Source organism: Triticum urartu, chromosome 6A, assembly GCF_056163025.1.
Source record: "Triticum urartu cultivar PI428250 chromosome 6A, HENAU_Tu73, whole genome shotgun sequence".
NCBI classification, from domain to species: domain Eukaryota; kingdom Viridiplantae; phylum Streptophyta; class Magnoliopsida; order Poales; family Poaceae; genus Triticum; species Triticum urartu.
In genome coordinates, this window is record NC_141878.1 from 33,586,155 (window position 1) to 33,599,175 (window position 13,021).

A 13,021-nucleotide genomic window follows, 5' to 3' on the forward strand; every position below is an offset into this window, starting at 1 on the left:
TATCAAGCAACCATGTACTTCCTTCTCTTAAGGCAACCATGAACCTCCTTGGCTTTCAAGTAACTATGTGTTTACTTGACTCTCAAGCAACATGTGTACCTCTGCCTCGATGGTAGGACTAGGGTTCCTACCGGTGCGGCTACGCAGGTTATAGGGACAAGGTGGAGGAGAACGAGGGCTGGAGCGGGCGCGCCGGCGAGTGGGCACCGTCGCGGCTAGGGTTTAGGTGCGGCGGCGGTTGGCTGGTGGCGGCTAGGGTTCCGGCTCCTCAGGGAGCCGGGCAACAGAAGATGATAATATCTTTATTGCTTAATTCTCAAAGAGTCTTACAGCCTATATTTATAACCTAAATAACTTGCATAAGAATTAATCCTAAAATAACTTGTGGGCCAAGCCCCTAACTAATGTCCGGTGGGCCTCCTCCGGTTATAAGCTAAACCGGTCATAACATCTCTCCCCGCCTGCGCAAACAGCTCGTCCTCGAGCTGAAAGTCTGGATAGTGTTGGCGGAAGTCATCACGCTGATCCCAAGTAGCCTCCTCCTCCGGAAGACCCGCCCACTGGACCAAGACGAACCACACCCCGTGACGAAGTTGCACCTGCAACACCTTCTCCGGCTCCGGAAGAAGACGGCCATTGGCGGTCGGAGGAAGCGCCGGAGGACCGGCCGGTGGCTCGCCGCGGAAAGGCTTAAGCAGCCCCACATGGAAGACGTCGTGGATGCGAGCGCCGGCTGGAAGCTGAAGACGATAGGCCACCTGCCCGATGCGCTCCAGGATGACGAAGGGCCCGGCGTAGCGAGGGCCGAGCTTGCGCTTCGCGCGCGGGTCTAGTGACTGCGTGGAGCGATGAAGAAGACGCAGCCACACCCAATCTCCCACGGCGTACTCCGCCTCGCGATGGTGGTTGTCGTAGTAGTGCTTGGCCAGCAGCTGAGCCTGAAGGAGACGCTGACGAACCTCCGCAAGCATCTCGACACGGGTGCGGATAAGATCGGCCGCCACCTCCGTCCGAGCCGTCGTCAGGTCCACCGGCACGATAGGCGGGGGTGGCCGGCCATAGACCACCTCAAATGGCATAGCACGTAGGGCGGAGTGGAATGAGGTGTTGTAGCAGTACTCCGCCCAAGAGAGCCAATTCACCCAAGCTCGAGGTCGATCACCTGTAACACAACGCAAGTACATGGCAATGACCTCGGACTGGCCGTCTGTCTGAGGGTGGAACGCCGTGCTCAAGCAGAGCTTGACGCCCGCCATCCTGAAGAGGTCGCGCCAGACATGGCCCGTGAACACCGGGTCCCGATCATCGACGATCGAAGTGGGGAACCCGTGTAGACGGACGATGCCGTGGAAGAAGGCCCGGGCCACGGACGCCGCCGTGTATGGATGGACTAGCGCGATGAAGTGGGCGTACTTGGAAAAGCGGTTGACTACCGTGAGAATGACCGACTTGCCACCCACCTTGGGAAGGCCCTCGATGAAGTCCATGGAGATATCGTGTAACACCCTGAGAATCTTGCTACAGTAATCTCCTCCTAATGGTGGCCATTTCATCATAATTACTATGCAACTTGCCACTCGTCCAAAAATCAAAGCCATTTTCAAGTATCAAATACAAGTCAAATTATTATTTCTTCAATCAGTAAAATAAAAATGTTGGTAATATCCTTAAATTCCCTAAGTATTTTTTCATGATGAAACCAATCTTATTTGGATTCTCAAAATGCCCTGGGAATTAATTTAGTGGTTCAACAACAATTAAGTCGACATTTTCAATTTTAAAAAAAAGGTTAGACAACTCGTTTTGACCCCAAACTTTTTGTGCCACTGTTACCTTTTGTGTTAGATTTATGTGCAAAGTTCCGTTCAACGCAAAAATCATTTGGTGGCCCAACTTAATGCAAAACAGTAGCAGAAAATACAATTAGCAAAGAGTTAAAAAAAACTAAAGTCAAGGTGCACTTTGGCCCAACACCCCACACTGAAGCCCAGCCCACCGCTAGGTTGTCCCCTTCCTCTGTTCATCGGGCGCTTGTGGACGCAGGGCGACCGTACACGGCGCTGATGGCCACGGGGCGGCCATCCACGCCCCCTGGCGCCCTACAAGATCGCTCTCTCCCTCCTCCCGAACCCTAGCTCAATTCCCCTTCTCTCCCTCGCGCCACTGTCTTCTCCCCAACGCGAATCCCGACGGTGGTCGCCGTGCTCGCATCGATCCCACGGCCACCGGCCACCCCGAGCTACGCCACGGCGTCTCCTTCCTCTACGCCCCTCGGCTCGTCTCCAGACCGCCGCCAGCGCTCGCCATCGGGATCCACCCCACGCACAGACACCATGACCTCGCCGTCGATCCGCTCTCCCTCGACCCCTCCGGCTTCATCAAGCCCTCCACGAGCTTCGCTGTGAGCTGCGACTCCAATTCCCTCTCATTCCCGCTCCGTTCCGCCTCCGTAACCCGCCCCCTCGAGTCGTTGTCATAGTCGCCGTCCCCGAGCTTGTCCGAGCTCCGGCGTACGCGTACGCGTATGTGTGGTCCGTTGCCCTCTGTCTCTGCTAGCTGCTGCAGTAGTCACACTGCTGCTCCTCTTGTCGCTGCTGCTGCTTGTTCCTACTGCCGCTTGTTGCTGCGCTCGCCTGCTGCTCTGCTTCGCTGCTTCTGCTAAGGGCCTAAGGCTGCTACGCATACTGCTGCTGCCCGCACGCGGCGGCTGCTCGCCTGGCCGCGTCCCCGCGCACGCCCACGCGCGCGTGCCCGCACCCGGCCCGCGCCTGCAAGCGCGCGTCAACGCTACTCTACTCTGTTGCCGTTGTACTGATGGCCTATTGCTAGTACTGTAGCTAGTGCTACCTAGCTTTTCAAATTTTACACTGACTAACCCTTTGGACAACCCCTAAACTGTGGCAAAGCAACTGTTAACATGAGTAAAAATAATATGGGCGGAAAGTATACTTGACAAACTTCATATTACTCCACTGGACCAAATTCATTTGATGCATGGTTTAAATCCTACAAAAATCACAAAATGATATCTTCTCTTAACCCAAGCATTGTGTGTGCGTGCGTGTGCTCTGTGTGTGCGCGCGCCGTGCATGTGGCCGGCTAGGCTATGCCCAGTAGTGGCCGGTCCTTGTTTAATTATGTTAGGTGTAGCTTAGTATTAGTATAGTGCTAAGTTAGCCTATTAACAAATGACATGTGGGTCCCATCTATTTAGTTTAGATAAATCCTTTTGGAAATTATTAAAGTAGTGGCATGTGGGCCACCAACTCCCATTTAGACCAGTCCTTTTGGCTTGGTCAATTCGGATTAAAATAAATACAAAATTTCAGAAAATGTTTAAATCTTTAGAAAATCATATTAATTTAATCGTACTTCGGATGAAAAAGTGTTATACATGAAAGTTGCTCAGAACGACGAGACGAATCGGAATACGCTCTCCGCTCGTCTGTCACATGCCCCTAGCATAGAAAACATCGAACTTTTCCCCTCCGGTTCGCATGTCCGAAAATGCCTAACTCCGGGAAAACTTTCTGAATGTTATCCCCCTTCGCCGGTATCGCGTAGTACTGCGTTAGAACACCCATAGCACCGCCTTTTGTCTTGTCATGCATGTGTTTGCTCTGTATTTACTGTTTCTTCCCCCTCTTCTCTCCGGTAGACCCTGAGACCCCTGTTGATGCCCCTGTGATCGGCTACGTCGACGACGACACTTCTTCCTTTTCTACAGAGCTTCCAGGCAAGCAAACCCCCCTTGAGCATTCCGATATCGCCCATTTCTTTCCCTCTCATGCTTGCATTAGAACTGCTACTGCTTTATGTATGATCCTACTCTGATGCATAGCCTGTTTTTGTTACCTGCTTTCATACCTTACCTGCTTATCCTAAACTGCTTAGTATAGGTTGGATAGTGATTCATCAGTGACCCCCGCCTTGTCCCAGTTGCCTCGCTTTATGTTCGATGACTCGATCAACGTGATCGACGTCCAGGCCCCGACACCGCACATCACCCCCTAGTTGTACGACTCTGCAGAGTTACCATCGAGTGCCGAGGGTGGAACCTCTTACATCACTCCTGATGAGATCTCTGTAGTGTAGCTATACGGTCGAGGTCATCGAGGGTGATTTCCTCCTTAACCACTTCCGTTACGGCTCTGTCATGCAACCCATCAAATGTGAACCTCGAGGGTGGATCCTCTTACGTTCACATTGATGACAACATCGAGTGGAATTCACCGGGGGTGATTCCTCGGGTTTTCCCCTTGGTGTTAGACACACAGTTACTATGGTTACTATGACTTTGCACCGAGCCATGTTACTAAGACGGGTCAGTCCTGAGGGGTACCCGCGCGAGCTTAATAGCGAGTGATGTGGAGTCGGGTTGACCTGGAAGGTGCCCGCGAGATACTTACGAGGCGTGGCCGGGCATTCTTAGCCCTTGCTGCAAGTACTCGAGACGGGGAGACGGGGTTACATCGATCATGAGTCTCTGCTCGTTACCGCGTGCTCCTAATCCACTACGGTTTGGATATTTGATCCGAGGGGCCTCTGGCCTGATAGCACTAACCATCACGTGGGCATAGTATGGGCGTTCTGCGTCGTATACATCAACGGAAGCTTAATAGACGTCAGCGACTGAGCGGCGCGCGCCAGGTTGGACTGCGTAAGCTCCTGCCTTGTTGAAGGAGGTAGCTAGGTCTGCTCACCGGCCGCCCATGCAACATGCAGGAGTTCCCGGGGAGATGGCCCATGACCCCTGGGGGCATAGGTCTAGTCCGGCGTGTTGACCTCTCTATTAAGCCTAGGTCGGATTGCGGCGTATTGTTTGGCCGAGGCCGGGCATGACCCAGAAAAGTGTGTCCGGCCGGAGTTAATCGAGCGTGGTGGGTAAGTTGGTGCACCCCTGTAGGGAAGAAAACATCTATCGATAGCCTGTCCTACGTAACGGACACTTGGAGTTGTATCCCGATCGATACAACTAGAACTGGATACTTGAGATGAGACATGGAGATGAGACTTGGTTATGAGATGATAACTGGATAGTATGGCTCTGGGATTGCTTTCTCGCAGGGAGTCGAGAAAGGATCTCTGGCCGAGGTTGATAACACTACTACTTTACATTATGTTGATCTGTACTCTTCTGATGTTGCAAGATGCTTGGAGCTGCTTGAAGATGCTAGTCTTCGATAGGACTAGCTTCTCCCCCTCTTATCCTGGCATTCTGCAGTTTAGTCCACAGATACAGCCCATTTCCTTTGATACAGATGCATACTTAGTTTAGATCTGATGTAAGTCTTGCGAGTACTTTGGATGAGTACTCACGGTTGCTTTGCTACCTCTTTTTCTCCCATACCCGATTGTTGCGACCAGATGACAGAGCCCAGGATCCAGACGACCCCACCAACGACTGCTACTACCCCGAGGGTGCCTACTACCACGTGGAGGCCGCTGACGACCAGGAGTAGTTAGGAGGCTCCCAGGCAGGAGGCCTTGCCTTTTCGATCGATGTTGCTTTTGTGCTAGCCTTCTTAAGGAAAACTTGTCTAACCTATGTCTGTACTCAGATATTGTTGCTTCCGCTGACTCTTGTGCTTTCGAGCTTATGTATTCGAGCCCTCGAGGCCTCTGGCTTGTAATATAAAGCTTGTATTATTTTAATTTGTGTCTATAGTTGTGTTGTGATATCTTCCCGTGAGTCCTTGATCTTGATCGTACACATTTGCGTGTATGATTAGTGTACGATTGAATCGAGGGCGTCACATATCGGCCCAGACCTGAGACGGCGCCTCCAAGGGTTGAAGCAACCCGGCCGGCTGCAGGGTCTCCGTCTTGTTGCGCTGGCATATCTGACAAGAGCGAACCCAGTCACGGACCAGGGCTCGATCGCCAGGAATGTAGAAGTCGGCGCGGAGATGATGGAGGGTTTTCTGCACACCCTCATGACCAGCTGAGTGGGCGAGCAGCAACACCTGGTGACGGAGATCATCATGTGCTGGAACAAAGATCCGGCGCCCATGGAGGAGCAGGCCGTCGGAGAAGCGCCACGGCTCCTCTAGGTCACCGGCCGCCAGCTGCTGTTGAAGAAGGACGGCGTCGGCGACGGTCGCGGTCGCCTGGCGAATGTCGGTGAAGAGGCCGAAAGTCGGCCCGGAGCGGATGCACAGGGCCGCTGTCGTGGTTCTAAGTCTGACAGTAATGTAGGGGGTAGGTATGGAGAGGCAAGATCTTAGCTATGGAGTAGTTGTAAGCACACGAGGTTTACGAGTTCAGGCCCTTCTCGGAGGAAGTAATAGCCCTACGTCTCGGAGCCCGGAGGCGGTCGACTGGATTATGTGTGTATGAATTACAGGGGTGCGAACCCTTTACACTGAGGAGGGGGTGGCTTATATAGAGCTCGCCAGACCCCTCCGGCCCTCAGTTATGCAGGGTTTCAAATACATTAAGGTCGGGCGTTACTGGTAACGCCCCTAATAAAGTGCTATGATGACCATAAAAGCTACTTAATGACCGATCGTTAGCGCGCGGAGTGACTTTAGGTCTCCTGGCCGTCGAGTGGTTGGATCTTGGTCGAGTGTTTGATTCTTGGTCGAGTGTCTTCGAGTCTGTCGAGTGGAACACCTCCAAGTCGATTGAAAGGTGATTTCTTCTAGAGATGTCCTTGAGTAGGGCAGTTAGGACAGGTCCATGACCCTACCCTAGGTACATAGCTTCATCATTAGCCCCTGAATGGATTGAGGTTTGAGTGGGGAAGGAGTTGAGAACTTCTTCAACTCATTTTTCATGCCATGAGCATATCTTGTTTCGGATCAATGAACCTGAGTGATGACAGCAACTTCCTTTTCAGTCGCCTTGATCCATTCCTAGTTTTTTGTCGAGTGAATTTCTTTACTTGAAAAGCTCCAAGTGACAGTGTGGAGGAGATCTTCCGTCTGACAAGTTGTTCTGCCGCCCGCAGATTCTGCGGGATTCGAATTTTGGGAAGCGCGCGGGATGGGGGAGGCCGCAGTAATCGGATGGGATAGGGCGGAGCCGCCTCGATCTCCGTGCCACCTTTTTCGCCACGTATCGCGCGCGCGATTGTTACGGGATTTGACAGGATCATCCGGGCCTACTAGTCAGCCACTCGGAAGCGACCTCATATAAGGCGTCGGACCGGGGTTTCTTGAACAGTGCGTTCTCATTTCCTCTTCTCTTCTTCAGGCTTCTTCGTCGCGCTCGCTCTCGCCCCAGCGCCGCCGCTCCGTACACGTCTCGCCGGCGATGATGGGGAAGGAGAAGACGGCGGCTCTGGAGCGGGCGAAGAAGGCGACGGCAAAGGCGAAGGGGAAGGTGACCAGTCGGGGTGGATCCTCCTCACGAGCCGGCCTGCCGAAGGGCTGGATCCAGGGCGACTGGATCCGCTCGGCGATCCGCCAAGAAGACCTCGATGACCTAGCCGACGAAGGACTGATCCCCCATGGATCGGCGCGGCTTCCTGGGAAGGAATCTGAGCCGCAACCTCGGGAGGGTGAGCGCGTTCTCCTTGCCACCCACGTCGACCGTGGATTTTCCTTGCCTCCTCACCCTTTCTTTCGGGGATTTCTGAATTTCTTTGGGGCACAACTCCACCACTTCAGTCCCAACACAATCGTGTATCTCGCTGCTTTCGTTTCTTTGTGCGAGGATTTCTTGGGTTGTCGGCCTCACTGAGGTCTTGTCAAGCAGATTTTCACCTGCGTTCTCAGATGGTGAAAAAGGCCAATCCGAGTGACAAGAGAACACAAGTGATTCAGATGTGTGGGGGTCTTGGTGTTCAGATGAGAGGGAAAAGTTCCTTTCCGGCCATGATTCTTCCCGACTCGGTCCGCGGATGGCAGTCGACCTGGTTTTACTGCAAAGACCAGTCGACGCCAGGGCAGTCGACTGGCCTCCCTCCTTTTACCATGGACTGAGTGAGGAAACCCTCCTCTTTGAAGGTGCTCCCGGAGGAGAAGGCGCAAGTTAGGGTGCTGGTCGAACGAGTGGTCCAGCTTATCTGTGACGGGGTCACCGGTATGGATCTCTTGGAGGTTTTCCTTCGGCGGCGCATCCAGCCTCTTCAAGCTCGAGACCATCCGATGTGGATGTATTCGGGTCTTGACGACACCACTCGGATTCACCCGGAGGAGGTCGATGACGACACACTAGAGGGGTGGCTGTCGGGCATCACCGGAGACAAGGACAACCCCAGGGGAGCCAGGAGAGTTCCTCCATTCGACCAGTCCCACGAACCAGAAAAGGTCCGATTCTGAGCTTTGGATTATAATCTGAATTCACTCGCACAGCTGTCTATACTGCGTCGACTGACTTTATTCTTCCTGCTTTCTTTCAGGCCCTTATCGAAATGTACTCAGTGCCCAACGGAGAGCAAGAGCAAGATCTGGAAGGAGAGGCGAGCGGCGGCGATAGTGGCGAATGGCATTCTGACGGAGAAGAGGACGAAGAAAGCGACGACTCAAGTGACGAAGAAGAAGTCGAGTCGCCTCCTCGCAGGGAGAGGCGATCCAAGCTTGACCAAGAACGACCGAGCGCCCGTGAAAAGGCGATTGCTCAGACCGGTCAGTCTTCAAAGCGTCCTCGGACATCTTCACCAACCCCGACTGAAAAAGTGTCAAAGCATCTCAAAATTGCAGAGCAGAAGCCTCGCAAGGCGTTGCCGAAGATTAAGATTGACATCCCCGTCGCTTCTGCGTGAGAGGCTCCCTTTGTATTCACTCGACGCTCCGTGCTGTTTATTTTTTTCTTGATTTAACCAGACAAACTTTGGAACTGGCAGCGCTGCTACTTCCGGGACCTCAGCTTACAGAGATGAGGATGAGGTAATGGAGGATACAGTCACTTCCAATCTGGGTATGATTTCTGTCATTTTGTCTTTATTTGGTCGACTCAACTGCAATGTGTACCATTGGGTGATGTGATTTTGGCGATTGATCTTTGAACAGCTCCTAACATTATTGACCTCCCCGATGATGATGATGAAGAGCCTGAGAGGCCTTTGACGAGGAAAAATAGGAAAGCTCCTGCAAGCAAGGTGCCATAGTCGATGCCGATGGCGGAACCAGTCGTTCAGGACGCTGGTGATGCCAATCGGGGTTCTGTTACCTTCGCCGTACCATTGTCGAGTGCCCTGCCTTCTTCGTCGACTGCTCGGGCTCCTGCCGACCCACCTTCAGTTTTTGCGATCCATCATGTCCCAGAGGACGAAGTGAATGCTGCCAAGGAAGCCATACGCCAGGCGGGCATTATGATGGAGAAGGTGAAGATGGTGCGGGACGCCAGTCAGGCCGCCTATGACGCCAGCTCGGCTCTCCAAAGCAATGTTCAGGTTAGCTGGTCACCGCTTGTTCTGTTAGGATATGCTATCTGGAGACTCTTTTTCCGAAAATCTTTGCATTTGTACACCCACTGGGTGTGTCGATTGATTTTTTGGACTAGTGGGGGCACGCTGAGTGCACCCACTGGGTGTAGTCCCCGAGACTACGGTGGACTGCTGGCAGTCGACTGTAGTCTTTGTATTTTGATTCTTTCACTCAATCTGGTCTGGCCGTGTCGAGTGTAAACTGGTAGCTTCGCTCTTCCACTCGGTCTGGGCGAGTGGGATCAGAACCGGTGGGGGCACGCCAAGTGCACCCACTGGGTGTAGTCCCCGAGACTGCGGTCGACTGCTGGCAGTCGACTGGGGTCTGAACGGGTTGTTGTCCACTTCTTTCTTTCTTTTTTTTACTCCCTGCACTCGACTCCGGTGGGCCGGTCGAGTGGGATCTGAACCGGTGGGGGCACGCAAAGTGCACCCACTGGGTGTAGTCCCCGAGACTATGGTGGACTGCGGGCAGTCGATCGTAGTCTTAGTATTGATTGTCTTTGTCGTTTTTCGCTGTAAAATAACTTCTCCTCCCTGTTTGCAGAAATCATGCGATCTTGGAGCTCGCTTTGCTGACTTGGAGAAACAGCAGATCCAGCTAAACCTTGACTTGGAATTGGCCAAGACAGAGCTGCAAAAGGCCAAGGACGACGCCAATGGTAAGACGAGCTTGTCGACTGGTTTGTCTTAGGCTTGAGTACCCTTCTGCTCATTCTGAATCAAGCACCATTTCTTTGCAGAAAAACTGAACGAAGCTCTGGCGAAGAAGGATCAGGATTTGGCTGCTGGTCAAAAGAAAGCTGACGACAGAACCGCTCTGGCTGAACAGAAACTGACTTTAGTCGGCCAATTGGAAGAAGAGAACACCAAGATGAAATCTGCCCTGAACGAAGCCAACAAGGAGTGCACGCGCTTGAAGAAGGACAATCTCAACCTGTACGAGAAGATGGAAGGCATCGCTCGCAGGAGGGACGATCTGGAGAGCTATCTGAGGAGCCTTGCTAAGAAGTTGTTCATCAAGCTTGAAGGTATACATTTTGTTCCGACTGATGTTTTTTTTGGTCGACCCAGCATACGAAAAATGACTTATCCTTGGATCGTGAATGTAGAGTTTTGCCAGAACTTCGAGGAGGAGACTGGGCGGATTGAGCCAGGTTTGGACCCCATCAACTCTCCCGTGAAAGATGAAACTGCCATGAATCTGCTCCAACTGGAATCCCGCATCGACGGTGTTGTGGACTACTTGGCTCGACTGAAGGTCGCCACGTCACGGATCGACACTGCACTTTGGCCAGGGTTCACGCTCCAGAATGATCTCGAGTCCCTGATGACTCGCCTTAACGAGATCCCTGATCGAGTGTAGGAGTGGAAGAAATCTTCTGCCCGGTGTGGTGCTGATGTGGCTCTATCTTTGGTTCGTGTCCACTGCAAGGAGGTGCGACAAGATAAGCTGGCAGCAATCAAGGTCGCCAACACCCAGAGGCATGACTTCCGATCTTTTACGGAGACTTTTATTGCTGCAGCCACTCGGATCGCCGACGACGTCGACCTGGACGAGTTCGTCGAGCCTGCCAGTCCTCCTCCTGCAGAGTGAACAAACTTTTTTGCCCCACCTTAAATTTGCCTCGGAATGCCAACTGGTTTTTGTAACCGTTAAACTCTTTCGAGCTGAATGCTCGAGCACTTCAATCTGCGGTCTAGAACCTTTAGGATTTATCTGAACTTGGTTTATTGTTGAATATCTTCATGAATTCTCCGTCGAGTGGAACTCGTTCTTCACTCGAGACAACTCTTGTATTTGTGGCGCAGCACCGAAGAAGAAGGTAGCAGTCGACCTGCACCTCGTCGTCCTTGCAGGTCGGGATGGAGCGCACGTTGTATTTGTGGCGAAGCTCCGAAGGAGAAGGTGGCAGTCGACCTGCACCTTGTTGTCCTTGCGGAGTGGGATGGAGCGCATGTTGTATTTGTGGCGAAGCTCCCAAGGAGAAGGTGGCAGTCGACCTGCACCTCGTCGTCCTTGCGGATTGGGATGGAGCGCACGTTGTATTTGTGGCGAAACTCCAAAGGAGAAGGTGGCAGTCGACCTGCACCTCGTCGTCCTTGCGGATTGAGATGGAGCGCATGTTGTATTTGTGGCGAAGCTCCGAAGGAGAAGGTGGCAGTCGACCTGCACCTCGTCATCCTTGCGGATTGGGATGTGTTTCGTACTTAGGCGAGTACTGGACTGCAGCTAAGCCCCCGAGTGGGAGGGTCGCTCTCCACTCGGTAGGATTTTTCAAACTTAGGCGAGTACTGGACCGCAGGTAGGCCCCCGAGTGGGAGGCTGGCTCACCACTCGGTAGGATTTTCAAATACTTAGGCGAGTACTGGACTGCAGCTAAGCCCCCGAGTGGGAGGGTCACTCTCCACTCGGTAGGATTTTTCAAACTTAGGCAAGTACTGGACTGCAGCTAAGCCCCCGAGTGGGAGGCTAGCTCACCACTCGGTAGGATTTTCAAATACTTAGGCGAGTACTGGACTGCAGCTAAGCCCCCGAGTGGGAGGGTCGCTCTCCACTCGGTAGGATTTTCAAATACTTAGGCGAGTACTGAACTGCAGCTAAGCCCCCGAGTGGGAGGCTGGCTCACCACTCGGTAGGATTTTCAAATACTTAGGCAAGTACTGGACTGCAGCTAAGCCCCCGAGTGGGAGGCCACTCAGTAGGATTTTCAAATACTTAGGCGAGTACTGGACTGCAGCTAAGTCCCTGAGTGGGAGGGTCGCTCTCCACTCGGTAGGATTTTTCAAACTTAGGCGAGTACTGGACTGCAGCTAGGCCCCCGAGTGGGAGGCTGGCTCACCACTCGATAGGATTTTCAAATAATTAGGCGAGTACTGGACTGCAACTAAGCCCCCGAGTGGGAGGGTCGCTCTCCACTCGATAGGATTTTCAAATACTTAGACGAGTACTGGACTGCAGCTAAGCCCCCGAGTGGGAGGGTCGCTCTCCACTCGGTAGGATTTTTCAAACTTAGGCGAGTACTGGACTGCAGCTAAACCCCCGAGTGGGAGGCTGGCTCACCACTCGGTAGGATTTTCAAATACTTAGGCGAGTACTGGACTGCAGCTAAGCCCCCGAGTGGGAGGCTGGCTCTCCACTCGGTAGGATTTTCAAATACTTAGGCGAGTACTGAACTGCAGCTAAGCCCCCGAGTGGGAGGGTCGCTCTCCACTCGGTAGGATTTCCAAATACTTAGGCGAGTACTGGTCTGCAGCTAAGCCCCCGAGTGGGAGGGTCGCTCTCCACTCGGTAGGATTTTCAAATACTTAGGCGAGTACTGGACTGCAGCTAAGCCCCCGAGTGGGAGGCTGGCTCGCCACTCGGTAGGAGTTTCAAATACTTAGGCGAGTACTGGACTGCAGCTAAGCCCCCTAGTGGGAGGGTCGCTCTCCACTCGGTAGGATTTTCAAATACTTAGGCGAGTAGTGGATTGCAGCTAAGCCCCGGAGTGGGAGGCTGGCTCACCACTCGGTAGGATTTTCAAATACTTAGGCGAGTACTGGACTGCAGCTAAGCCCCCGAGTGGGAGGCTGGCTCACCACTCGGTAGGATTTTCAAATACTTAGGCGAGTACTGGACTGCAGCTAAGCCCCCGAGTGGGAGGC

General features: G+C 53.1%; 1 protein-coding gene across 1 annotated transcript; it reads left to right on the forward strand.

Moving 5' to 3' along the window:
• Positions 1-10,127: 10,127 nt before the first annotated feature.
• LOC147963566 (uncharacterized) lies at positions 10,128-11,068 on the forward strand. Its single transcript, XM_087531153.1, has 2 exons — positions 10,128-10,404; positions 10,486-11,068. Exons 1-2 carry the CDS (start codon positions 10,248-10,250, stop codon positions 10,737-10,739), a joined length of 411 nt encoding a protein of 136 aa, XP_087387279.1. The 5' UTR covers positions 10,128-10,247; the 3' UTR covers positions 10,740-11,068.
• The last annotated feature ends 1,953 nt before the right edge of the window (positions 11,069-13,021 follow it).